Raw genomic sequence first — 25,733 nt, forward strand, 5'->3', positions numbered from 1 at the left:
GATATCCACACCAAGACACACTGTAAAGTCACCCTATGGGGATGTCAAGCTAAAAATGAAACTTAAAAAGGAGTGAGAGATCATGAAAAATAGATGTAATGATTCAAACAAGAGATGAAAGGGGCTTAAAGAGACTGACAAATGGTTGTCTCCTGCGCCAAAGTCTGGGACAAGAATTTGTGGTTAGCTTTGGTCCTCATACTGACATGTTCTGATACAGGTGCATCAAAATCACCTGCAGGATTTATTTTTTTTTAAAAACCCCAAAACTAGATTGCTGGGCCCACCCCCAGATTTTCTGATTTGGCGGGTCAAGGATGGGGCTTGGCAATTTGCATTTTTGAAAGGCCCCCGGGTTAATGCTGACGTTGCTGACCTGAGGACACACTAAGAACCACTGGCCTTGGGTACAGTCTTTAAGAACAGTTAGGGCTCTGACACTCAGCAGTCTCTGCTGAATGAATCATCCATGTGCAAGTGACTGGTGTCAGCTTTGCAGATCTCAAATTTGAGGAAGAAATCTAATGAGTGCTTAAGGGCAAGGGCAGGTAAGTTAAATGGGAAGTTAGATACCGCTATCTGCTGGCTTTTTGTAAAATGTGAAAGGGCTCTTCTGTTCACTAGACATCTTGGCTAAACTGCTGGAAAATCTATTTCTGTTTCTAGTTCCACTAAAATTCTTTTTTAAATTTGTCACTGAACAACTCATAGCAGCCCTTCAGCAGATGAAAATTTTACCAAAGGCTCCTCAGCTCCACTCCCTAGACAATCACCTGTTCCCTCTAAGTGCTTGAATAGATGCAAATATATTTTGACACTCAAGCATGACACATTCAAATGCACCTAAGTGTAAAGTCCCCAGATGGAGTTTCTGCAGCACTTCTAACAGGAGAGATGAGCGTTCAATGGCTCTGACAAACCAGCAAGACCAAAGGAGTCCACTGATTTTGAATTTCCTTAAAAAATTAATTACATTTAGCAACTATCAGCTTTAAAATAACATAGTAGACTAAAAAGAAAAAATAATCATTAAAATAAGGGAGAATAGTTCATAGCAATTATAGGGCAAAGGTTGAAATACAGTTTTAATGATAACTCATTTGATTTTTTTATATTTCATATTGAATATATGAAAAAAAAGAAAAATCTAGGGTCTGAGACTCTGCCAAAAACAGTTCAAGGCCTACAGACTAGACACCACAGTCAATGCATACTTTCTTCTTGGGCAAAGGCCTCTTCTTTCTATGGAATCATTCTACGGCATCATGGGAGTGAGGGAAACTATGCTTCAGAGAACACACCCACTGAAAAACAAGGTTAGATGTAATGCTGCAAATCCTATGCACTGTTCCTGGAAGAACCCAAAAAAGAGGAGAAAAGCTTCAGGTGCCAGGCTTTAGACAACTTACATTATAGATGTCAGCACATTTATTTCTCACAGTATTAGCAAATGCTTTTCTTTTAAGTGACTTTACCAGATGAAAACATTCCTGTAATTTAAGGCAGAGGAAGTACTAGTTATGCAATCTGAAAGAAATTAAAGCAGTTAACTGATACAGGTAAAAAATTTCCCCTGCAATGGTGACAATCTTCTAAACACAGATAAATCTCCTATTAGTTGACATTCACAAGTGATATATGTGACTTTTATGAGGAAGTGGTAATTATTACACGTGCTATAAGGAAGTGGTAATTACTACATGTGCTTTTTAATGGCACAGCCTAACTAACACATTTCCAAATGAACATTAATTTACTAATGAAAAGAGACATTTAAATACCAAGTAGCAGCAATATACTGGAGAAAGGCAGTGAAAATAAAGGAAACTGCTGGTGAGCCAGGAATCCAGTCAAATATGGAGTTAACATGGTTAGATCATGTTATATTATTATATCTACATTCTCTGTTCTTGATACCTATACTTAAAAATGGTTTCATGGGTAAAAGCCAAGACAGCTTTTGGAGTACGAACATGCTGCTGTTTTTTATCTTGTTTCCCTATTATTATTATTATGTTTTAATAAAGTGCATATACTTTTTTTGGTTTAGTCTCTTTTTTTTCTTTAAAAAATAAAATCTTACAGATACAGTTTAACATCTTCCTGTTTCCCTGCCTGATCAAGCCCTTCCCCACTTCTTCTCCAAAGGTTAACACTATTCTAAAGTAGGCATGTGTTCGTATGACCCATCAATCTCACTACTGGGCATATACCCAGGGAAAACCATAATTCAAAAAGATACATGCACCCCGACGTTCATAGCAGCACTATTTACAAGAGCCAAGACATGGAAGCAACCTAAATGTCCATCGACAGATGAATGGATAAAGAAGATGTGGTACATATATATATAATATACAATGGAATACTACTCAGCCATAAAAAGGAATGAAACAATGCCATTTGCAGCTACATGGATGGACCTAGAGAAGGAGAAAGACAAATACCATATGATATCACTTAATATGTGGAATCTAAAATATGACCCAAATGAACACATCTACAAAACAGAAGAAGACTCACAGAGGTAGAGAACAGACTTGTGGTTGCCAAAGGGGAGGGAGGATGGGAAAGGGAAGGATTGAAGAGGATGCAATTAGCAGATGCAAACTATTACACATAGGATGGATAAACAACAAGGCCCAACTGTAGAGCAAAGGGAACTATATTCAATATCCTGTGATAAACCACAATGGAAAAGAATGTGAAAAAGAAAATATACATGTATAACTGAGTCACTCTGTTGTACAGCAGAAATTAAATACAACATTATAAATCAACTATACTTCAATAAAATTTTTTAAGTAGGTATGTGTAAGTCCCATTCACATCTTTTTATTTTTGCTACATATTTTCATAACCACAAAGAATATATCATATTGTTCTGTGTTTTAAAAAAACTTGCTCCAGTTCTCAGTTTAGTAACCCTCAAAAATCAAGACAATTTAAGTGGAGAATTCTAAGCCTTAATTTTTGAAGAACTGTACACGTTTTTCCCTTGACGGCATCCTCCAGTCTTAAAGTGTGTAGATTAAAAAAAAAAAAAAAAGTTACCATCTTGCTCCTCTCACGGAATGCCTTGGAACACAGAGTCGGCTTACATTTCACTGCTCTATGATCTGCTATGACATTTATAAAATAAGTGCACTGTGTTTTAATGCTATAGCATTTTTCTGCCAATTTCATTGACAGTGACACTGAGAAAGCTGTTGAGCAGCACAGCAGAATTCCAGAGGAACTCGAGCCCATCCAGTCTGAAAGCCATGGCACCAGGGTAATGAAACAATTAAGAGTGCCCTGCAGGGAAAGGCAATTCTGACAATTAACCTTGAATGAGAATTAGGACTACCACTTTCTAGGACAAATCGTATCTTCAATAGGAAGATCAAAAATTCAGTTCCAGCCATCACTAACTTGAATAGGCATATTTTTCAAATGGACTTTAAATGTTTAAGATAAAAAAAACACTTAATAGGGCCTCCCTGGTGGCGCAGTGGTTGAGAGTCCGCCTGCCGATGCAGGGGATGCGGGTTCGTGCCCCGGTCTGGGAGGATCCCATATGCCGCGGAGCGGCTGGGCCCGTGAGCCATGGCCGCTGAGCCTGCGCGTCCGGAGCCTGTGCTCCGCAACGGGAGAGGCCACAACAGTGAGAGGCCCGCGTACGGAAAAAAAAAAAAAAAAAAACACTTAATAAAAATACCACAAGGAGATACATTTATTATTTATCTACCATGCCTCAATCCACAAGAGAATTAGAGACAATCATCGCTACATAAGCAGATGGCAATGGAATGATAAGCAACTTCTCTGAACTAAATAAATAAGCTAATAATTTTTGAGGGGTGATGGAAGGATAACCCCAACCTTAAATATTAAATTCTAGGAGGTTCCCATGTTAAACAATACATGCTCTAAAAGTTCCTTTTTCAGAATTTAGTTTGGACTCATTTTCTCACAAGAACATTACACATAACAGCTTCCAGGCAAATCCACGAGAGAGTAACCCATAACATGGCAGGAGCAATGGTCACTGGAAGCCACCTGACAGCCTTCTCAGCATCCAGTGGCCAGGACTGTGGGTGGTGTAAGTTCCACAAGCTCCAGAGAATCACGGCTGGAGCAGGGAATGCACAGGGAGGAAACAGCCTTATGGCCGGACAAGAGAGCCAGGTAGATCCAGCAGCTGATACTGACATTTGTAGGCTATTTGTGATTCAAGCACTGTTTATGCTAAAGAATGTCCCCAAATTAACCCCAACTGTAACTTCCTCTCTAACTTCCTGTGAGTGAATGCTTTGGATTCACCAGGATGCTTTGGAGTATTTGGAAGAACAATGCACAAGACTCAGAAGTCCTGGATTCCAGACACTGAATTCATTGGGCATCACTTTCCCATACGGTTGTTTTTTGTTTTTTGGGTTTTTTTGCGGTACATGAGCCCTCACCGTTGTGGCCTCTCCCGCCGCGGAGCACAGGCTCCAGACACGCAGGCTCAGCGGCCATGGCCCACGGGCCCAGCCGCTCCGCAGCATGTGGGATCTTCCCAGACCGGGGCACGAACCCGTGTCCCCTGCATCAGCAGGCGGACTCTCAACCACTGCGCCACCAGGGAAGCCCTCCCATACGGTTTTAAATCAACATCCTCAAAGGTCCTTTGTGCTCGAAATAATCAAAACAGATTATTACAGAATATATATATATATAAGAAAGGGGTTTTTCCTTACCGTTTTTGAAGTTAATGTATGTAACTATGTTCAGAATTTTGTAAACATGAATAAACACAGTTCAACAAGCACATAAATTAAAAGTCTTCAAGGTTTTATTGGAGGAAATAGATGAAAATTCAAATATGAGAAGAGGCATACTGAATAAACATAAGTTCCAAGATGGAAATTTTTTTTAATGTGAACACATCAAATGAAATTAGAATCTAACTTCTCGAAGAATATTTTAGCACAACAAAATGATTCTAAAATTTCTTTGAAAAAAATTAATAGGCATGAAAAGCACAAAAAAACCACTCAGAGAAGAACAAAAATTAAAGCATATTATAACACAACACAAGCATTAAAACTGTGATATAGGCACAAAAGTAGAAATACAGAGTACTGGAACAAACTAGAAAGCCAAGAAACAAATACTGTACTTTGTGTGACTTTTTAATTTTTTTGGTAAAGTAAGTTTCTTCAAAAGGGAGGTGATGGGAAGGTTATGATAATGGTATACCAATGTGGGAGAAAATTAATTAAATCTATACTTTATATACCAGTGAACCCCAGATGTATTAAATATTTCAAAATGAATTCGAGTTCTACTCATGCATTAATGATGATATTGAAAAGCAGTACAAGCTGCTTATAAAATCCTGTAGCAATAAAGTCATCATCACAAGGTCACCTCCCTCTGACCTAACTGAGGGAGACGCAGCCAGTACAGAGATCTCTGCTAGACAAGGAGACACGTCTCTCAACTCTCATCATGACCCCTGCAACACCCCTGCTGCCTGAAGAAACAGCAGCAGGCCCCCCACCTGAGGTGCTGAGAGAGGACAGACAGGTGGTCTGGCTGTGGTCCAGATCCAGGTCCATAATTCACCTGTGGGGTCATCTGTCAACTGTCTACCCTCCAATTACACCTGTTGTTCACACAAAGGCCTGTGTGTTCCCAGGCAGGGACCACCACTGAAGAGCCTTACATAGTGACCTCTTGTCTGCCAATCAATTATGGTGACTTTCTGGGCTCAGGGCAGAGACAGCCTCTCATCATGATCAATATTGCTTCCTGGAAAGAATCAGATTCTCCATCCCTTATTGCCAGTGCCATGGTCCTGGTTGCAAAAATGCAGGTATGTTGCTTTGGTAATGGTCACTGGGTGCTCACTGTGTCCTTTTTAGGGCTGGTCACCTGCTACTGCTGGCCTCTGATCTTTCTGGCCAGCTCCAGGGCACCAGATGTCTCCCAAGCTCAACTAACCTTGAAACTGAAAAATTCTAAGAGTGAAAAACTGATGGAGAGATCAATGCATGGATGGATGGGTGGATGGTTTGGAGATGGTACATGGGTGGGTGCTCCATCAGTTGCTTGTAGAATGTCTCTGATGGACGCTATGCACCTCCTATGAAAGCATGATCACCCTGGTCCATGCTACTGTCCTTCATTTCTGAGATAACTCCTTGCAACTGATTTCTGGTACGACTTCACTAACACCAATAAACTACATGCGTTCCAGTCCCCGCCTGTCCAATCCTACGTCACAACAAATACAACATTATAGTATGTAAGCATGAAAAACTGTAATTATGAAAACTATGTATAATATACCAAAAAGGGCTTAAGAGATAATGTCAACTTCTTTCTTTCCTTCCCTCGTGCATAGCTCAGTACAAAAGCCATTCAACAAGGCTGGGCAAGGTAAGCATCAGGGTAGGAGTGGCAGGAAGTTTGGGCATGAGGTGAGGAAGGTGTCTGCGCTAGGAAAAGGGTGAAGGGAGATGTGGCCCAGCATAGGGCGTCACAGCCTGAGCAGGAAGAGGAGGGTTCCAGAATGAGGAGGGGGCAGAAGTGACAGGACGGTGGCTACATAACGGGAGTCAAGTTCATCACTGTCAGAAAAGGGGCGACAAATAAGAAAAGGGAGAAAACTGCAGAGAACTCTGTGGCACTGGACTGGAATTAGAGGTATTGCTGTGAACTCCTGGTTAGCAATATAGACACTGAAATACAGATATTTTAATATACTAATATAAACAGATACAGAACTATAGTTGTAGATGTTGTAGACACACACAAACATTTTCACTAACGCCTCTGACTGACAGGATCTGTGAGCAGCGACACTTCAATAGCAATAAGCACACCTAGTACCCAGATGCTGGTTTCCACGTCCCATTCACTAAAAGGAACTACAGATCCTTGGGGAACCGGCGGACTCAAAAAAGTAAAAGATGAGCCTGGAATAGCTTGTTCTGTCAGAAAGTAAGGAAGTAATCAGACACAATAGGGCCAAACCAAAAGAACACAATAACCCATTGGCCAAATCTGGGACAATCTGGGCATCAAAATAAGCAATCACAGAAATGGACCAGAAGCTATAACATAGCAGGACATGTGGCCCTGTTGATTTAGATAAATAAATGAATACATGGCAAGAAAAGAAAGCTCTTTCTTACAGTTAAAAAGCCAACTGGGACTTCCCTGGTGGTCCAGTGGTTGAGAATCCGCCTTGCAATACAGGGGATGCAGGTTTGATCGCTGGTCGGGGAACTAAGATTGCACATGCTGCGGGGCAACTAAGCCCATGCACTCTGGAGCCAGCACACCACAACTAGAGAGAAGTCTGCGCTCTGCAACTAAGATCCTGCGTGCCGCAACTAAGACCCGATGCAGCCTAATAACTGAATAAATAAATATTTTTTAAAATAAATAAAAAGCCAACTAATAGGTGTAGAAGGAAGAATATAACAACGTGGCAGCCACTGGAATACTAATTAAATAAGACCTCCCTCCCCGCAAAAAAACACCCAGTGGATTCTAAAACCAGTGGGTGAAAGTATGGTAAAGAACAGGATATTTATGATCCTGAAGTACCTTCCCAATAGCCTTATTAATAAGAAAGGGTGAAAAGATTAACTTGACAATGAAAAAACCTAGCACACTGCTTCTTAATTAAATGATCAAAGTGAGCATTCTCAGTAACGGGACAAATAGAAACCATGTAATGAAACATGAGAAAAATGCAGCATAATTTCTCTGACAATCGTGTCAAAAAATGACATACTTCTAATCACAAGGAAGCATCAGATAAATTCTACGTTTCAAAGAAGAATGTAGAAGGACATGCCACAGCATATCTGACCTGCAGTTTTCAAAACTGCCAAAGTCATAAAAGTCAAGGAAAGACCAAAGGACATTTCCAGACTGAAGGAGACTAGGGAGATACGGTAAGCAAATACAAAACGATGCTGGACTGAATAACGGACACTGTTGGGACAAACGGACAAACCTGAAGAGGGTCTGAAATCACATGGTAGGAATGCATCTATTACTTTCTTAATTTGGATGGTTGCACTGTAATTATGTAGGAGAATGCCACTGTTAAAAGGAAATAGACACTGAAGCATTCAGGGGTGCTGGAGCATCGTGTTAGCAATTTACTCTCAAATATGCTGAAATGAAAAAGTTCTTGAAGGGCAGACAGCAGAAACAAGAAGAACAACAATCCTGCAGCCTGTGGAACGAAAACCACATTCACAGAAAGACAGACAGAATGAAAAGACAGAGGGCTATGTACCAGATGAAGGAAGAAGATAAAACCCAGAAAACAACTAAATAAAGTGGAGATAGACAAACTTCCAGAAAAAGAATTCAGAATAATGATAGTGAAGATGATTGGAAAAAGAATGGAGACAAAGATCGAGAAGATGCAAGAAATGTTTAACAAAGACATAGAAGAATTACAGAACAAACACCTAGAAGAATTAAAGAACAAACAGAGATGAACAATACAATCACTGAAATGAAAACTACACCAGAAGGAGTCAATAGCAGAATAACTGAGGCAGAAGACCAGATAAATGACCTGGAAGAGGGAATGGTGGAATTCACTGCTGCAGAACACAGTAAAGAAAAAAGAATGAAAAGAAATGAAGACAGCCTAAGAGACCTCTGAGACAACCTTAAAAGCAACAACATTCGCATTATTGGGGTCCCAGAAGGAGAGGAGAGACAGAAAGGACCCGAGAAATATTTGAAGAGATTATAGTCGGTCCTTAACATGGGAAAGGAAATGGCCACCCAAGTCCAAGAAGCGCAGACATTCCCAGACAGGTTAAACCCAAGGAGAAACATGCCGAGACACAGTCATTAAATTGACAAAATTTAAAGACAAAGAAAAATTATTGTAAGCAACAAAGGAAAAACGATAAATCACATACAAGGCAACTCCCATAAGGTTATCAGCTTATTTCTCAGCAGAAACTCTACAAGCCAGAAGGGAGTGGCATGATATATTTAAAGTGAGGAAAGGGAAGAACCTACAACCAAGATTACTCTACCCAGCAAGAATCTCATTCAGATTCCATGCAGAAATCAAAAGCTTTACAGACAAGCAAAAGCTAAGAGAATTCAGCACCACCAAACCATTTCTACAACAAATGCTAAAAGAACTTCTCTAAGTGGGAAACACAAGAGAAGAAAAGGACCTACAAAAACAAACCCAAAACAATTAAGAAAATGGTCACAGGAACATACATATCGATAATTACCTTAAATGAGAATGGATTAAATGCTCCAACCAAAAGACACAGGCTTGCTGAATGGATACAAAAATAAGACCCATATACACGCTGTCTACAAGAGACCCACTTCACACCTGGGGACACATACAGACTGAAAGTGCGGGGAGGGAAAAAGATATTCCATGCAAATGAAGCTGAAAAGTAAGCTGGAGTAGCAATTCTCATATCAGACACAATAGACTTTAAAATAAAGAACGTTACAAGAGACAAGGAAGGACACTACATAATGATCAAGGGATCATTCCAAGAAGAAGATGTAACAATTATAAATATATATGCACTCGACAAAGGAGCACCTCAATACATAAGGCAAATGCTAACAGCTATAAAAGAGGAAATCGACAGTAACACAGTAATAGTGGGGGACTTTAACACCTCACTTACACCAGTGGACAGATCACCCAGACAGAAAATTAACACGGAAACACAAGCTTTAAATGACACAACAGACCAGATAGATTTAATTGATATCTATACGACATTCCATTCAAAAACAGCAGATTACACTTTCTTCTCAAATGCACACGAAACATTCTCCAGGATAGATCACAGCTTGGGTCACAAATCAAGCCTCAGTAAATTTAAGACAACTGAAATCATATCAACCATCTTCTCTGACCACAACACTATGAGATTAGAAATCAATTACAGGGAAAAAAATGTAAAAAACACAAACACATGGAGGCTAAACAATACGTTACTAAATAACCAAGAGATCACTGAAGAAATCAAAGAGGAAATCAAAAAATACCTAGAGACAAATGACAATGAAAACATGATGCTCCAACACCTATGGGACATATGAGAAACAGTTTTAAGAGGGAAGTGTACAGCAATACAACCCTACCTCAAGAAACAAGAAAAACCTCATATAAACAACTAACCTTACACCTAAAGGCACTAGAGAAAGAACAAACAAAACCCAAAATTAGTAGAAGGAAAGAAATCATAAAGATCAGGACAGAAATAAATGAAACAGAAACAAAGAAAACAACAGCAAAGACAAATAAAACTAAAAGCTGGTTCTTTGAGAAGATCAACAAAATTGATAAACCTTTAGCCAGACTCATCAAGAAAAAGAGGGAGAGGACTCAAATCAATAAAAGGAAAAAGGAGAAAGGAGAAGTTACAACAGACACTGAAGAAATACAAAGCTTCATAAGAGACTACTACAAGCAACTCTATTCCAATAAAATGGACAACCTGGAAAAAATGGACAAATTTTTAGGAAGGCACAACCTTCCAAGACTGAACGAGGAAGAAATAGAAAATATGAACAGACCAATCACAAGTAATGAAATTGAAACTGTGATTAAAAATCTTCCAACAAACAAAAGTCCAGGACCAGATGGCTTCACAGGTGCATTCTATCAAACAATTACAGGAGAGCTAACACCCATCCTTCTCAAACTGCCAAAAAACTGCAGAGGAAGGAACACTCCCAAACATATTCTACAAGGCAGGCCAACATAACCCTGATACCAAAACCAGACAAAGATACTACAAAAAAACAAAATAAAAGACCAATATCACTGATGAATACAGATGCAAAACTCCTCAACAAAATACTAGCAAACAGAATACAACAACACATTAAAAGGATCATACACCATGGTCAAGTGGTACTTATCCCAGCAAAGCAAGGATTCTTCAATATATGTAAATCAATCAGTGAGATCCACCATATTAACTAATTGAAAAATAAGAGACATATGATCATCTCAATAGATGCAGAAAAAGCTTTTGACAAAATTTGACGCCCACTTATGATAAAAACTCTCCAGAAAATGGGCACAGAAGGAACCTACCTCAACATAATAAAGGCCATATATGACAAACCCACAGCAAACATCATTCTCAGTGGTGAAAAACTGAAAGCATTTCCTCTAAGATCAGGAACAAGACAGGGATGTTCAACTCTCGCCACTCTTATTCAACATAGTTTTGGAAGTCCTAGCCACTGCAATCAGAGAAGTAAAAGAAATAAAAGGAATACATACTAAAAAGGAAGAAGTAAGACTGTCACTGTTTGCAGACGACATGATACTATACATAGAGAATCCTAAAGATGTCACCAGAAAACTACTAGAGCTAATCAATGAATTTGGTAAAGTTGCAGGATACAAAATTAATGCACAGAAATCTCTTGCATTCCTATACACTAATGGTGAAAAATCTGAAAGAGAAATTAAGGAAACACTCCCATTTACCATTGCAACAAAAAGAATAAAACACCTAGGAATAAACCTACCTAAGGAGGTATAAGACCTGTACTCAGAAAACTATAAGACACTGATGAAAGAAATCAAAGATGACACAAACAGATGGAGAGATATACCATGTTCTTGGATTGGAAGAATCAATATTGTGAAAATGACTATACTACCCAAAGCAATCTACAGATTCAATGCAATCTCTATTAAATTACCAATGGCATTTTTTATGGAACTACAACAAAAGGTCTTAAAATTTGTATGGAGACACAAAAGACCCCGAATAGCAAAAGCAATATTGAGGGGAAAAAACGGAGCTGGAGGAATCAGACTCCCTGACTTCAGACTATACTACAAAGCTACAGTAATCAAGACAATATGCTACTGACACAAAAACAGAAATATAGATCAATGGAACAGGAGGGAAAGCCCAGAGATAAGCCCACACACATATGAACTAATCTATGAAAAAGGAGGCAAGGATACACAATGGAGAAAAGACAGCCTCTTCAATAACTGGCACTGGGAAAACTGGACAGCTACATGTAAAAGAATGAAACTAGAACACTCCCTAACACCACACACAAAACTAAACTCAAAATGGATTAAAGGCCTAAATGTAAGACCAGACACTATAAAACTCTTAAAGGAAAACATAGGAAGAACACTCGCTGACATAAATCGCAGCAAGATGTTTTCTGACGCACCTCCTAGAGGAATGGGAATAAAAACAAAAATAAAGAAATGGGATCTAATGAAACTTAAAAGCTTTTGCACAGCAAAGGAAACTATAAACAAGATGAAAAGGCAATCCTCAGAATAGGAGAAAATATTTGCAAATGAATCAATGGACAAAGGATTCATCTACAAAATATATAAACAGCTCATAAAGCTCAATATTACAAAAACAAACAACCCACTCAAAAAATGGGCAGAAGACCTAAATAGACATTTCTCCAAAGAAGACATACAGATGGCCAAGAGGCACATGAAAAGCTGCTTAACATCACTAATCATTAGACAAATGCACATCAAAACTACAATGAGGTATCACCTCACACCAGTCAGAATGGCCATCATCAAAAAATCTACAAACAATAAATGCTGGAGAGGGTGTGGAGAAAAGGGAACCCTCTTGCACTGTTGGTGGGAATGTAAATTGATACAGCCACTATGGAGAACAGTATGGAGGTTCCTTAAAAAACTAAAAATAGAATTACCATATGATCCAGCAATCCCACTACTGGGCATATACCCTGAGAAAACCACAATACAAAAAGAGTCATGTACCACAGTGTGTATTGCAGCACTATTTACAATAGCCAGGACATGGAAGCAACCTAAGTGTCCATCGACAGATGAATGGATAAAGAAGATGTGGCACATATATACAATGGGAATATTATTCCGCCATAAAATGAAACGAAACTGAGTTATTTGTAGTGAGGTGGGTGGACCTAGAGTCTGCCCTACAGAGTGAAGTAAGTCAGAAAGAGAAAAACAAATACTGTATGCTAACACATATATATTTGAATCTAAAAAAAAAAAAAAAAAAAAGGTTCTGAAGAACCTAGGGGCAGGACAGGAATAAAGATGCAGACGTAGAGAATGGACTTGAGGACAAGGGGAGGGCGAAGGGTAAGCTGGGACGAAGTGAGAGAGTGGCATGGACGTATATACACTGCCAAATGTAAAATAGATAGCTAGTGGGAAGCAGCCGCATAGCACAGGGAGATCAGCTCAATGCTTTGTGACAACCTAGAGGGGTGGGCAGGAAAGGTGGGAGGGAGACGCAAGAGGGAGGAGATATGCGGATATATGTATGCATATAGCTGATTCACTTTGTTTTTTGTACAGCAGAAACTAACACAACAATGTAAAGCAATTATACTCCAATAAAGATATTAAAAAAAAAAAAACCCATGCACCCCAATGTTCATTGCAGCACTATTTACAATAGCCAGGTCATGGAAGCCACCTAAATGCCCATTGACAGACAAATGGATAAAGAAGGTATGGTACATATATACAATGGAATATTACTCAGCCATAAAAAGGAACAAAATTGGGTCATTTGTAGACACGTGGATGGACATAGAGACTGTCATACAGAGTGAAGTAAGTCAGAAAGAGAAAAACAAATATCATATACTAACGCATATACGTGGAATCTAGAAAAATGGTACAGATGAACTGGTTTGCAAGGGAGAAATAGAGACACAGATGTAGAGAACAAATATATGGACACCAAGGGGGGAAAGCAGGGAGGGAGGGTGGTGGTGGTGGGATGAACTGGGAGTGACAATGTATATACCAACATGTATAAAATAGATGACTAATAAGGACCAGCTGTATAAAAAAAAGAAAAAAAGAAAGAAAGAAAGAAAGAAGTTCTTGGGCTTCCCATGGCTCAGTGGTTAAGAATCTGCCTGCCAATGCAGGGGACAGGGGTTCGAGCCCTGGTCCGCGTAGATCCCACATGCCATGGAGAAACTAAGCCCATGCGCCACAATTACTCAGCCTGCGCCCTAGAGCCCGCCAGCCACAACTACTGAAGCCCGTGCACCTAGAGCCCGTGCTCTGCAACAAGAGAAGCCACCACAATGAGAAGCCCGCGCATCGCAACAAAGAGTAGCCCCCGCTCACCGCAACTAGAGAGAAGCCTGTGCACAGCAACAAAGACCCGATGCAGCCAAAAATAAAAAATTAATTAATTAATTAAATGAAAGAAAAAGAAGTTCTCCAGCAAAAGAGAAAACAGCCTAATGAAGCAAACGGTCTTCATCCTTTTTACACCTAAAGTGTAATTAATTCTAAGATGCACGTGTTCCCCCATTACCTAACCAACCTGTTTTCTAGAAATGACACAAAGAACTCAGAACCAAAAGCCAATACCTTGATTGAGGTGCGTGGCCTCCATGATCTGAACACCGTTCACAGAGCACTGGGACCCACTCAGGGGAATCAGTGTCACCGTCCCCCCGACATTTTCAAAGATGCAATGCTCACTCTCCAAGTCGAGGCCGTGAAGAACTAAGATGGGAAAACAGAGGAAGAAAGATTTCCTTTGGTATCTAGTGCAATGATTCCCAACCTTCATTTATTTTCTCATATTGAATATTCTTTCTTTTCCATACAAAACTGTGAGGTGAACATTTATGTTTAGTGAGAAAACTGAACTTCACGAGTTCCTGGCATCAACTGACAGAACCATCCCTTGAGTGTTACTCGGTGGGTCTGGACATAACCTGTATGAGGGAGTAAGTTCTGGCACGTTCATTTATTTCATCTTTGGGGAGAAAACAGTTGAGTAACTTGTCTTAACTGAATACCACTGAGTCACTCCTGCTTCAGTCTAAATAACTTTCCTCCTCCAGTTACCCAAAGGTCACAATAAAATGGAAGAGACGAAAAGGGCCCCATGGTTCAAGGATTTACTGTGACCTCCACACTTACCGACCCTGCGTTCCAGGAGCACAAACCAAAGGTAAAAGGTGAACATGGCATGGCATGGATCTTGGGAGGCCCGAGGAAGCCTCCAGAAGTCCTGAGATGACCCAGCCACAGCCTGTGCCGATTCTGAGAGAACCTGACCTCCACAGATCTCTCAGAGCGTGTGGCTGCTAAGGGCTACCAACTCCCATCCGACCACCCTGAGCTGCTCGTGTGTGATGAGTGGCCAGGCATGCACATGAATGCCAGTCACACAAACCTACATGATTTCAGGCACAGTTCTTGGCCAGCCTCTCAGAAGCACAAGCCAAACGGCTGCCACTACTCTCCACAGAACTGCACTACTGAACTTTTCTGTTCACAGAAAACATGTGTCCTTAGCCCTTTACCACAGTTATAACAAACCCAAAGGTCACGTGTATTGATAATTTAATGGTGAGAGGAAAAGGCCTGACATCTAGTTTCACCCAAAAACAGCTGAATCCAAGGACTTCCAGGAGTTGGTTTCCAGCTCTCGCAGATTCACGATAAATAGTAAATACACATAGGAAGTGGGAGCTTTGGCTTGATTAATAGCTTACACTTGGCATGAAAGCAAGCTCATCGCCAGCAATTCTAAAACCAGCTGAGAAGATATAATTCTTCCCCTGCCAATCCCCACCTCGCCACACACACGCGCACGCACGCACACGCACTCTACCACCGCCACATGCATTCCCTAAGTTATGCTACAATATAAAGCCTGGCGAGACCTCACCTGGGTACCTCACAAAGACTCTGGGGAAAGCCAGAAGCCTGTGTGTGTGGATGCTGTGTACGTGTGTGGCCACCTTCTCTCTTCATCTTTGCACAGGTAAGTGTCGACTGGGAAGGATTTCCCATCAAAGGGTCTTATATCTTTTATCTGTACCTGTTAGCATATTTCCACTGTGACAACAGTAAGTGATTTAACTAACAGCACACTTGAAAGGCATGACCCAGGACAGGAGGCACGCAGGGTGGGGGAAAGGATTCACAGTTCCATTTTATTCACTAAACTAACTGTTCTGTGTTAGTCATTTGAGCTGACTTCAAAATTACAGAAATACACGTTCTGATCAATATTGTATTTGAAACGTTTTCTTTTTTATAATTGCTTCAATGTCAGTCATTCAAAAGAAATTCATTAAATGATTTTTAAAAAGTCATTGGAGGACTTTCCTGGTGGCACAGTGGTTAAGACTCCACCCGCCAATGCAGGGGACACGGGTAAGAGCCCTGGGCTGGGAAGATCCCACATGTCGCAGAGCAACTAAGCCCGTGCACCACAATTACTGAGGCTGTGCTCTAGAGCCCGCAAGCCACAACTACTGAGCCCACGTGCCACAACTACTGAAGCCCACACACCACAACGAAGAGTAGCCCCCGCTCCCCGCAACTAGAGAAAGCCCGCACACAGCAACGAAGACCCAACACACCCAAAAAAAAAAAAAAATCATTGCAAAGAGGAAATGGATAAAGATCCTCACCAATATCTTGTTCTGTTGAAGCATCTTCTCTGCCAACATATGTCTGACCTTCCTAGGGAGAAAAGTCAAGCAAAATTTATTAATAAGAACATGAAGAATGATCTGTTTCTCCCTCTTCCATTGAAGCCCAAGCAACCTGGTGACGGATGGGCGAGCTCTGTCCCGGGCAGGCCACAGCCTCAGTGTGACTGGAGTTCACTGAGGCTCTGTAACAACAGCCCGTGGTATCCAAAAAAGGACAGGGCTCCTGAGGCTCAGGGCTCGACAAGGGTTGGGCTCCTATTTTGCCATCCATAACCTGCCTGTGATAGCAATCTCACTGATGTTCCCAATCCTTTCTGACACGTCTCTCCTCTAGCGGCCTGGGGTTTCTTTGTATCTAAAGATATGGTTTAGGATATATCTAAAGGAATTGAAAACAAGCATTCAAAAAGATACTTGTGTGATGATGTGTATAGCAGCATTATTCATAATAGCCAAAAAGTGGAAACAACCCAAATATTCATCCATGGACAAATAAAATGTGGTACATACACTGGAATATTATCCAACCATAGAAAGGAATGAAGTAATGATACATGTTACAACATGGATAAACATTATGCTAAGTGAAATAAACCAGATACAGAAGGAAAAAAAAATATATATATATATATATATATGGTTTAGGGGAGCGCTCAAAGCACAAGCGTAATACCATTCTCATTTGAAGTCATGGATCAGACAGAAGATACTCAAGTCAAGGTTACAGAGGCCACCACTGATACTGATGTGGAAATTCTGCTCTCTTGACAGGGATACCCTCCTTGGGACCAGGCCCAATGATGTAGGCAAGAGACACAACTTTATAATTAACACAAGGGACCAGGAAACTGTACATACAACAAATCCCAGTTTGGGTGCTGGTAACTTTTCTTCCTCAGTCTGTCTGCCTTTTTGTTCCTTACCTCCCTCTTGCTGAGTCTACAAACTAGAGGGCAAAGTGAATGGATCTTCATTTAGCTTTAGGACTACATAAAACAGAAACTTCTAATACCACAGAATCCCAATGAACTTCTGAGAACTCCCAAAGGACTCAAGGATTTGTTGTATATTCTTCAGGGTCGTAGCTGCGCTCGTGGACACGGAGTATTACACTAAACCTTGCCAGTGTCCACAGGGAAAGCTGCAACCAAAATGAGAATGTTCCAGGAAAGGAGTTTCTACCTTCAAGTGATATAAGATGATGCCCGTGCTCAGGAGGTCGTCATCAATGCCAATTAAATGGGGCAGCTCGGAATCCAAAACAACCCCAATCCCTTCTTTCCTCAGAGCCAGAGTTTGTTCCTGAAATTAGGAAGGAAAGACAACTTCGTATTAGGTTCTCTTTAGAGTGTGAAAATGAACAATGTTTTATTTCTCACCATGAAAACTGCAAGAAAAATGGACTGTAAGCTTCATGTTGAAATCGTGGCATGTGGTGGGCAAAGTGAGCTTGGAACATACAAAAAGCTCATAAAATGAAATAAATTTACTGCCTGATACAGATTCATATATATATATATATATATATATATATATATATATATATATATATATATATGTATGTATATATATGAATACACACATGCACACACACATATATATGAAGCTAAGCTCAAACCCTGCCTTCTTTAGGAAAGGTTCTAGGACCACTAGACCAGAAAGCAATCTTTCTCCCTCTTCAGAACCTTTATTTCACTTAATACCTAGAAGTCTCCTGACTTGTTGGTTCTTCTTACCAGTTACTAGGGTCAAACTGCACATGGCCCTGAAAGCAACCCTTTCCTGTGCATTCGCTTCCGTGCACCAGAGATACCTGACCTGCTGTGCCCTGCATCACCTTCTATCCACTGATCATTCCCACCTGCACACAAATCTGCTACAGAGCTCCCATCAACCACCACCACCACCACCTCCCTTGGCCCTGCATCTCCCTCCAGCTGCCACCAATTTCTCTGTGTCCCTTTAGAGAACACCACCTCCAAAGAGTTCCCTACTTGTGGTCCTCTAGTTCCCCGCCCCCCGGCTCTCTCTTGAACCCACTTCCATGGAGTCTTTCATCCCAGGGACTCTAGTGTCTACAGTCACTCCCTTGATGATCTCATCCTGACTCCTGACTTTACCTGCAATCTACACAGTTGTCCCTGGGTATCCATGGGGGATTGGTTCCAGGACCCCTGAGGACACCAAAATCCAAGGATGCTCAAGTCCCTTATATAAAAGGACATAACTTGCATATATCCTACGCACATCCTCCCCTATATTTTTAATCATTTCCAGATTACTTATAATACCTCATACAACATAAATGCTATGAAAATATTTGCTGGAGCATATGGCAAATTCAAGGTTTGCTTTTGAGAACTATCTGAAATTTGTTTTCTCTGAATATTTGTGATCAGTGGTCGGTTGAATCTGTGGATGTGGAACCCACAGATACGGAGGGCTTGACTGCATGCCGACAACTCTCAAAACCAAATCTCCAGGAAGACCTCTCCCTTAAAACTACCAAGCACGCAGCTCAAACTTAACACCCTGAAAGACCAGCCCTAATGCCCCCTGCCTCCCAAACCTGCACACTAGCCCTTCTTGGTAAACACCAATCTTCCTTACAGTTGCTTGGACCAAAAATCAGGGTGTCCTTTGCTCCTTTCTCTAAGCCCTACGGCACTCGGTGTTGACTCCACCTTCAACATATGCCCCCAATCTGACGACAAACCACTGCACCACATTGCTGCCTGGCCCCAAGCATCATCACCCTCACCGGCTTGGCCTCAGTAATCCTGGCCACACCCACTCGTGCCTCAGCCAGAGTCGATGCTCTCCCTGGCAGCCAGACAGACGGCAGGGCAGGCCACTCCTTTTCTCGGGTCAATTACACGGCCTCCTCTTCTCTGAGTAAAACCCAAAGTCTCTGCAAGGGTCTCCAAAGCTCCAAGTGACCTCAGCCCTTGCTGCCCTCCTGCCGCTTGCCCCCCGCTCACGCCTCTCCCGGATCCCCGGCTCCTTGCTGTTCCTCAGACTCGCCAGCCGGCCCTCACCTCGCGGCTTCGGGCGTTGCTGTTGCCTCTGTTCCCGTCTGCTCCTTCTCTGCCCCTGGAGCGGGGCTTCCCAACCTTGGCACCACTGACATTTTGGAGATGATTCTCCACTGTGGGGGGCTGCCCTGGGCACTGGAGGATACTTAGAGCATCCCTGGCCTCTACCCACCAGATGCCAGTAACACACAGCCCTCCTCCGAGGTTGTGACAACCAAAGATGCCTCCAGACGCCGACAAGTGTCCCCTGGGGAACAAAATGTGCCCCAGTTGAGAAGAACTGCCTTCTATTCACACATAACTCGGCCTCATTTCCTCTGCTCAGAAGCCACCCTCCCCATCACCCCATACAAGAGAGCAGTCACCAACCTCTCTTGTCTAGATTTGTTTCTCTCTTAGCAATTATCACTCTATGATATGTTATATACAAGTTTAGCACTTGTCTCCTGACTAGAATGTAACCCAGTGCCTTATTTCGTGCCCGGCACAGAGGAGCTCCTCGATTAATATCTGTCAAGTGAATGAATGAGTGGGTAGAGACTCAGACTTCAGAGAGATGCAGGAAGGAAGGTCAAGAGCAACGTCGCAAGGAAGAGACTGAGAGGCCCTTCGCCATCAGGCCCATGTGCCCTAAGGCAAAAAAAAACCCTCAAAAACCAGGCTTTGAGGCAATTCCCAGGTGGAAAGCAGACAAACCCCAGAAGAGTGAAGGTGACAACTCCAGCCTTGAGGTTGGGCTGTGCTGAGTGGAGACTGGGGCCCACCCAAGAGCAGGACACTGTGCTCTGTGACCACAGGCTGATGGAAGCAGCAGAGACAGCCCCGTGCTGCCAACAGGGGCTCCGGGTCAGGGATGCTCCGAGCGAGCCTCTTCCTCACCCACTCCTGCGACGGGACACACTGAGCACAGCACAGCTCTGGACTCCAAAGCCCAGAGCTGCCCGAAACAAAACTGGAACTCTTCACATTCCTGGATCAAATAAATGGATTCTGTATCCTTTGAATGATAAAACAGTCTACAAAGCCTGCCGTTCTCTAGCTGAAGAATTCAGAACCTCACAGCCTTGCAGACAAGGGGTCCCTGGGAGGTTCTGGGAAAGGGCGGGGGAGAGAGAGAAGTCCCCAGCCTTCACCTCTGCAGACACTGGGGCCTCCACCGCACACACGCGGAGTTGGAGTCGGGCCAGAGGGCAATGGAGCGGAGTAAGAAAAAAAGATGGTTTAAAAAATAAATAAATAAAAATCACCACTTGAGGGAAAGCAATTTAATTTAACAACCATTAAATAGATAGCAGAGAAAATGACCAATGCATAACTCAAATTCAAGAAAAGGAAATGAAGCGTAACACTGTTCTTCAATTACTTCCCTTATCAGACGGGCTTCCTCTCCGGGGCCCAGAACCTCAGGCTTGGAGGCCGGAGACTTCATTCATCCTGATATGCCACACCAAGGCCCTTGCAAATCCTGGCTAAAATGGCTCTCTAAATAAACCAACCCCGACTCCTGCCTCTCCGATATTGGTAGAATTTGTGCTTTTCCTCTTGCCCATAGAGCTCAAACAGAAGTGGCAAGTCTGTGACTTTTCTTTTTAAGATATATATTACACTGGAGAATTTAATCATACAGCCCCATCGCATGAAACAAGGCCTGCTAGCTCTGAACTGTGACAGCGCTGCACACACGGTCGGTGGCTCCTGGCCACGGATTGCTCCAGGCTTCCAGATCCATGTGAAAAGGAGAGGGACTGTTTCTCCTACGTCCAGAGACATATGTATTTTCTTTCTGCATAAAAGTGGACAATAACCCAAAAGGGGGCGGGGGGAGGCAGTATTTTAAACTCTAATAGCTCCCACTCAAACTAGAGAAACTGTTTTGGACTATATCCCAGTTTAGTTTGATATTCTTTTTTTTTTTTTAACCCACTGAAAAGCATTTTTTCTTCCTTCCTTAAAATAAATCTCATAGACTTAGAAAATCCTTTGAAATTCATAACTTCAGAGCCATTAGGTCAAAAGCATTCCTTGTCCCCACCCATCCCCAACACACACACACACACACACACACACACACTTCCATACATAGAATGGGTAAAACCTGAATTAAGAGAAAGTTTCTCAGGATTGGGAATGGGGGCATATGAATTTATGATTAATGCTGCCCTAAAGCTCTATGACATTCAAGCTGCATTCACTATATGATATTATAAAAGTGTCACCTCATAAAACTAAAAACGGAGGTTTAAATCATTGTTCGAGTGAAAAAGTAATTTCAGACAAAAATATCTATCACTTATAAAATATTTATTGAGTGGCACCTACTGTTATACATAATTGAAGAAATACCTCTTTGATAAGATGGAATATTTAACAGAGCAGAGCTGGGGATCCCTTTCCTAACTCCAGGCACACGGGGTCCCAAAGAAAGAAAGTGGTCAAATATGTATAGCTGTACATATTTTGTATTCAAACAAAGCTTTTGGCAACCAATATTTGTATAAAAAGGAAACTACCGCCTGACAAAAAGTATAAAAAGACAGTATCCACTCAAACATTATGTTCATCACATTTCCAAAAATACGTTCAATAAGATTTTTTCAAGCCCTAAATCTAAAACCTGTGTCGAAGGCTGAGATGGTGGCAGCAAATCCTCTGGCACATGCCGGCGGCTCAGGTGAGTGGCAGGCAGGACTGCCCAGATCAAAGGGAGAAGCCACAAGGGCCCGGCTCATTGGGCGTGTGCCATATAACCCCCATACCCCTTCATTAGACTCAGCAGGAATCCTCCCTCTTTTCATCACAATATCACATCCTTAAAATCCAGCACTGGGGACCTTCCCTGGTGGTGCAGTGGTTAAGAATCCGCCTGCCAGTGCAGGGGACACGGGTTCAAGCCCTGGTCCGGGAAGACCCCACATGCTGTGGAGCAACTAAGCCCGTGCACCACAACTACTGAGCCTGCGCTCTAGAGCCTGGAAGCCACAACTACTGAGCCCGCACGCCACAACTACTGAAGCCCACGCGACTAGAGCCCATGCTCTGCAACATGAGAAGCCACCGCAATGAGAAGCCCGGGCACCACAACAAAGAGTAGCCCCCGCTCGCCGCAACTACAGAGGAGCCTGTGTGCAGCAGTGAAGACCCAAAATAATTAATTAATTTAGAAAAACAAACAAACAAATATCCAGCACGATGTCTGTCAAAATGCAACAACCTTCCTGAATAAATAGGTGAAAATCAAGACAAAAACTTGTCAGTAAGAAGCCTATGTTTCCCTTTCAAGAAGACTTCCTGAGAGCTAGACCTTGCTTGGGAAATACTGGGAAAATTTTGGCGACGTGTCTGCCCTACCTGAACTAAGAGCTCTCAAAGGTCAGAAACTGTGCTTCCTCACACGGAGTACAGGGGGGGAATATGGCTGCACCAGGCACAGAGCAGTCACTCAAGAAGTGCTGATTATTCGGCACTGTTAAGTTGTAAGTGGTTTTACATGAATTTTTGTTGTTCTTGTTGTTGTCAGCCAAGAATTAAAAGTCAGAATTTTTCTGGTGGAAACTCCGTCTGTGAAGAATCATGTGCTTCCCTAACTAGGAGAGTTGTATGGAGCTGCCTCACAGCAGAAAGAACACTTAACTTCTGCGAACCCGAGGCCGACGGCACTGATCAGAAGAGGAGGGGTCACCACCCCCCTAAGCCAGGGCTTAGAGCACCTGCCCAGTGTGGGTATGAGCAGGAGGGAGGGGGTCAGGCAGACAGGAGGACTTTCATAAAAAATGAAATTATCCTTCCTCTAGCATAAATGCTTTTTAATTAAAAAAACATTGTATGTGACTTCATTTGAATTTAACAGAAGGAGAAAAGCAACTGAAGTACTTGTTGAATTTCAACCAAATGTTTCTTCACTACAACAGACACTTCCTAAAATATGCTTCTAAGTTAAGACATTACAAAACACATCTAGAGGTTGACAGTACTGTGTCTGCATTTTTTCCTATGTGTTTTGGTTTTAAGTACCATTCCCCAAGCTTATAGACGTCTGAGAATATCCACCTCTGCCCCTGCACCTGAACGACACGGAAGCTGTGTCACTCTGCGTCGTGTTCATACCTCCTCTCTCACTCAGAATGTTGAGGAGGTAGTTGGCTCCACTCTCATCAGAAATTAAATGCTGCACTAAGGAAACAGGAAGCCAGTCTGACTTTTGGTCTGTGGCAGATCATTTGGTTTTCTGCCTGGATGTCTGAAGATTTTTTCATTTACCTTTGAAATTCAGTAGCTTAATTAGGATAGGTATTGGTGTTAAACATTCTGTTCTCTGAATTTTCCCGTAACACGATACATTCTTCTAATCTGCAGCCTCGGTTCTTTTGTTTGTTTCTTTTTCATCTCCTGAAAGTTACCTTGTTTTATATTCCATTTTCTGTTTCATATGTTGACTGTCTACTTCAGGGATGCCAATTATCCTTATAGTACATTGTCTTTTCATCTTTTAGCTTCTGATTGCTTTTATGTCATGATCACTTCACTTGTGTTCACTGAGACAATCAAGCCTTTAATTTGTAGTAATTTGATTTCAGTGGCATCTATTCTTTCCTTTGGTATTTCTAATTTTATTTATTGGTTCTGCAATGGTTGTTATTTGGGACCTCAGTCTTTCTGTAGATCTGCAATCTCTCTTTTTTCATCCCATTCTCCTTTAATCATCTTGTTGTGTTTACTAAATTCACATTTCTCATTAACTTCTTCCACAGAATGAAACAACTGTAAGGACTTCCCTTCTATGCCTTGAGGTATGTTTTCATCTAGCTCTGGATGTTTTTTGTCTTTTACATGCTATCTCCCCTTTTTTTCTTTCTCTTTGCCTATCCATCTGTCCGTCTATCCATCCATACATCGCACTTACGTTTATATAACCGCCTTACTTTTTTTCTTCATCTGTGTGTGCGCAGGTGTATCTGTCCGGAAATTCTGCTGCTCTAACACAGGATGGGCAACTCCTTGACTCTTTTCCGACTGTTGCCCCATCTGTGATCTTTCTAGTTTGAAGACTGAGTGGGTCTGTGTTCTATCCACCGTTCTCTAGCCAGATTGAGTGACAGGGCCAGGAAGTCTCAACTGAGGCACGGTAAAGGCTTTGTTCGAATTCCTGGGCTCCGGCCTCTCTTAACAAAGGTCATTAAATATCCTCCACCGGGCGCCTTCCTCCTGCCTGAGAGGAGAGCCCACTGCAGTGGGGACACTGGCTCTCAAGGTTCCCTGGTCTCAGAGACTCAGCTCTGCTTTCCACTTCATCCCAGTTGCCGCCAGCAGCCATTTCTATGGTTCCTCCATAAGAAAATCACCGTGTTCCTCCCCAGATCTGAGGGTGTGGGGAGGGCTTCTAGAGCCCTCACTGACTCAGCTCCTGAGGTGCAGGCCTAGGAACCTCACCCCGGCCTCCCCTCCTCAGTGGCCAGCTCACAGCCCTCTTCATCCGCTTGCTGTTAGTGAGTTCGTGGAGGTGTTTCTGCTGTGGCGTGGGATGTTTGCTTTTTATTATTATCTCTTCATTTCTTTGAAATGTATGATGTCATCTCCAACGCCTATTCTCCAAAGTCAAGAACAGGTATTCAGCTGGCTACAAAAAGGAAGAAGACAAGGTTGCTCCAGGTTTGGGGGGAGGGGTCTTTTGAGCAAAGGTACAGTGGCAGAAAACATGGGCACATCCACAAGGGACCATTGGACATTCATTTAACGGATAAACCTGGTCCGGAAAGCCAGGCCAATGGTCATTATTTGATTCAGAAACCGGGAAGGCACTGAGAATTTTGAAAACAGGAACTGGCTGATACTCAGAAGATGAACCTGGCAAGGATGCTCAGGATGACTAGGAACAGAGGGAAAAGGGAGGCAGAATTGGGAAGGAAGGAATAGCTTGGCAGACGCTATGCAACACATAGTTTAGACCGATGAGCCTTAAGTAAAGACACCCTTCTCAACTGTTTTACATACTCCTCTTAATGAGAAATAAGGAAACTGGGGAGTTTGCAAGAGTTGCAGAAGTCTGATAAATATCAGAAAGATTTTTATTGCTAGGAAAACAAAATCCTGAGGTTCCCAGTAACACTTTCCAGACAGCTCACCAAGTGGATATTGTTGACATTAAAAATCACTCACCCATTTGACTAGCAAGTGTTGTCAAGTAATTTGCATGTTTCTTTCCTAATA

The 25,733-nt window shown here is 42.1% G+C and overlaps 1 protein-coding gene across 2 annotated transcripts in view; it reads right to left on the reverse strand.

The window, feature by feature from the left end:
- Positions 1-25,733, reverse strand: part of KIF16B (kinesin family member 16B) — a 293,315-nt gene that overhangs the window by 143,764 nt on the left and 123,818 nt on the right. For both annotated transcript variants that reach the window (XM_082645904.1, XM_082645905.1), the window contains exons 13-15: positions 17,677-17,796; positions 16,471-16,522; positions 14,405-14,542 (exon numbers count right to left, since the gene is read on the reverse strand). In XM_082645904.1, coding sequence (XP_082502030.1) covers positions 14,405-14,542; positions 16,471-16,522; positions 17,677-17,796 — 310 coding nt within the window. The remainder of the gene's footprint in view (positions 1-14,404; positions 14,543-16,470; positions 16,523-17,676; positions 17,797-25,733) is intronic.

The sequence above is a fragment of the Mesoplodon mirus genome (assembly GCF_964341445.2).
Source record: "Mesoplodon mirus genome assembly, chromosome: 15".
Lineage (NCBI taxonomy): Eukaryota > Metazoa > Chordata > Mammalia > Artiodactyla > Ziphiidae > Mesoplodon > Mesoplodon mirus.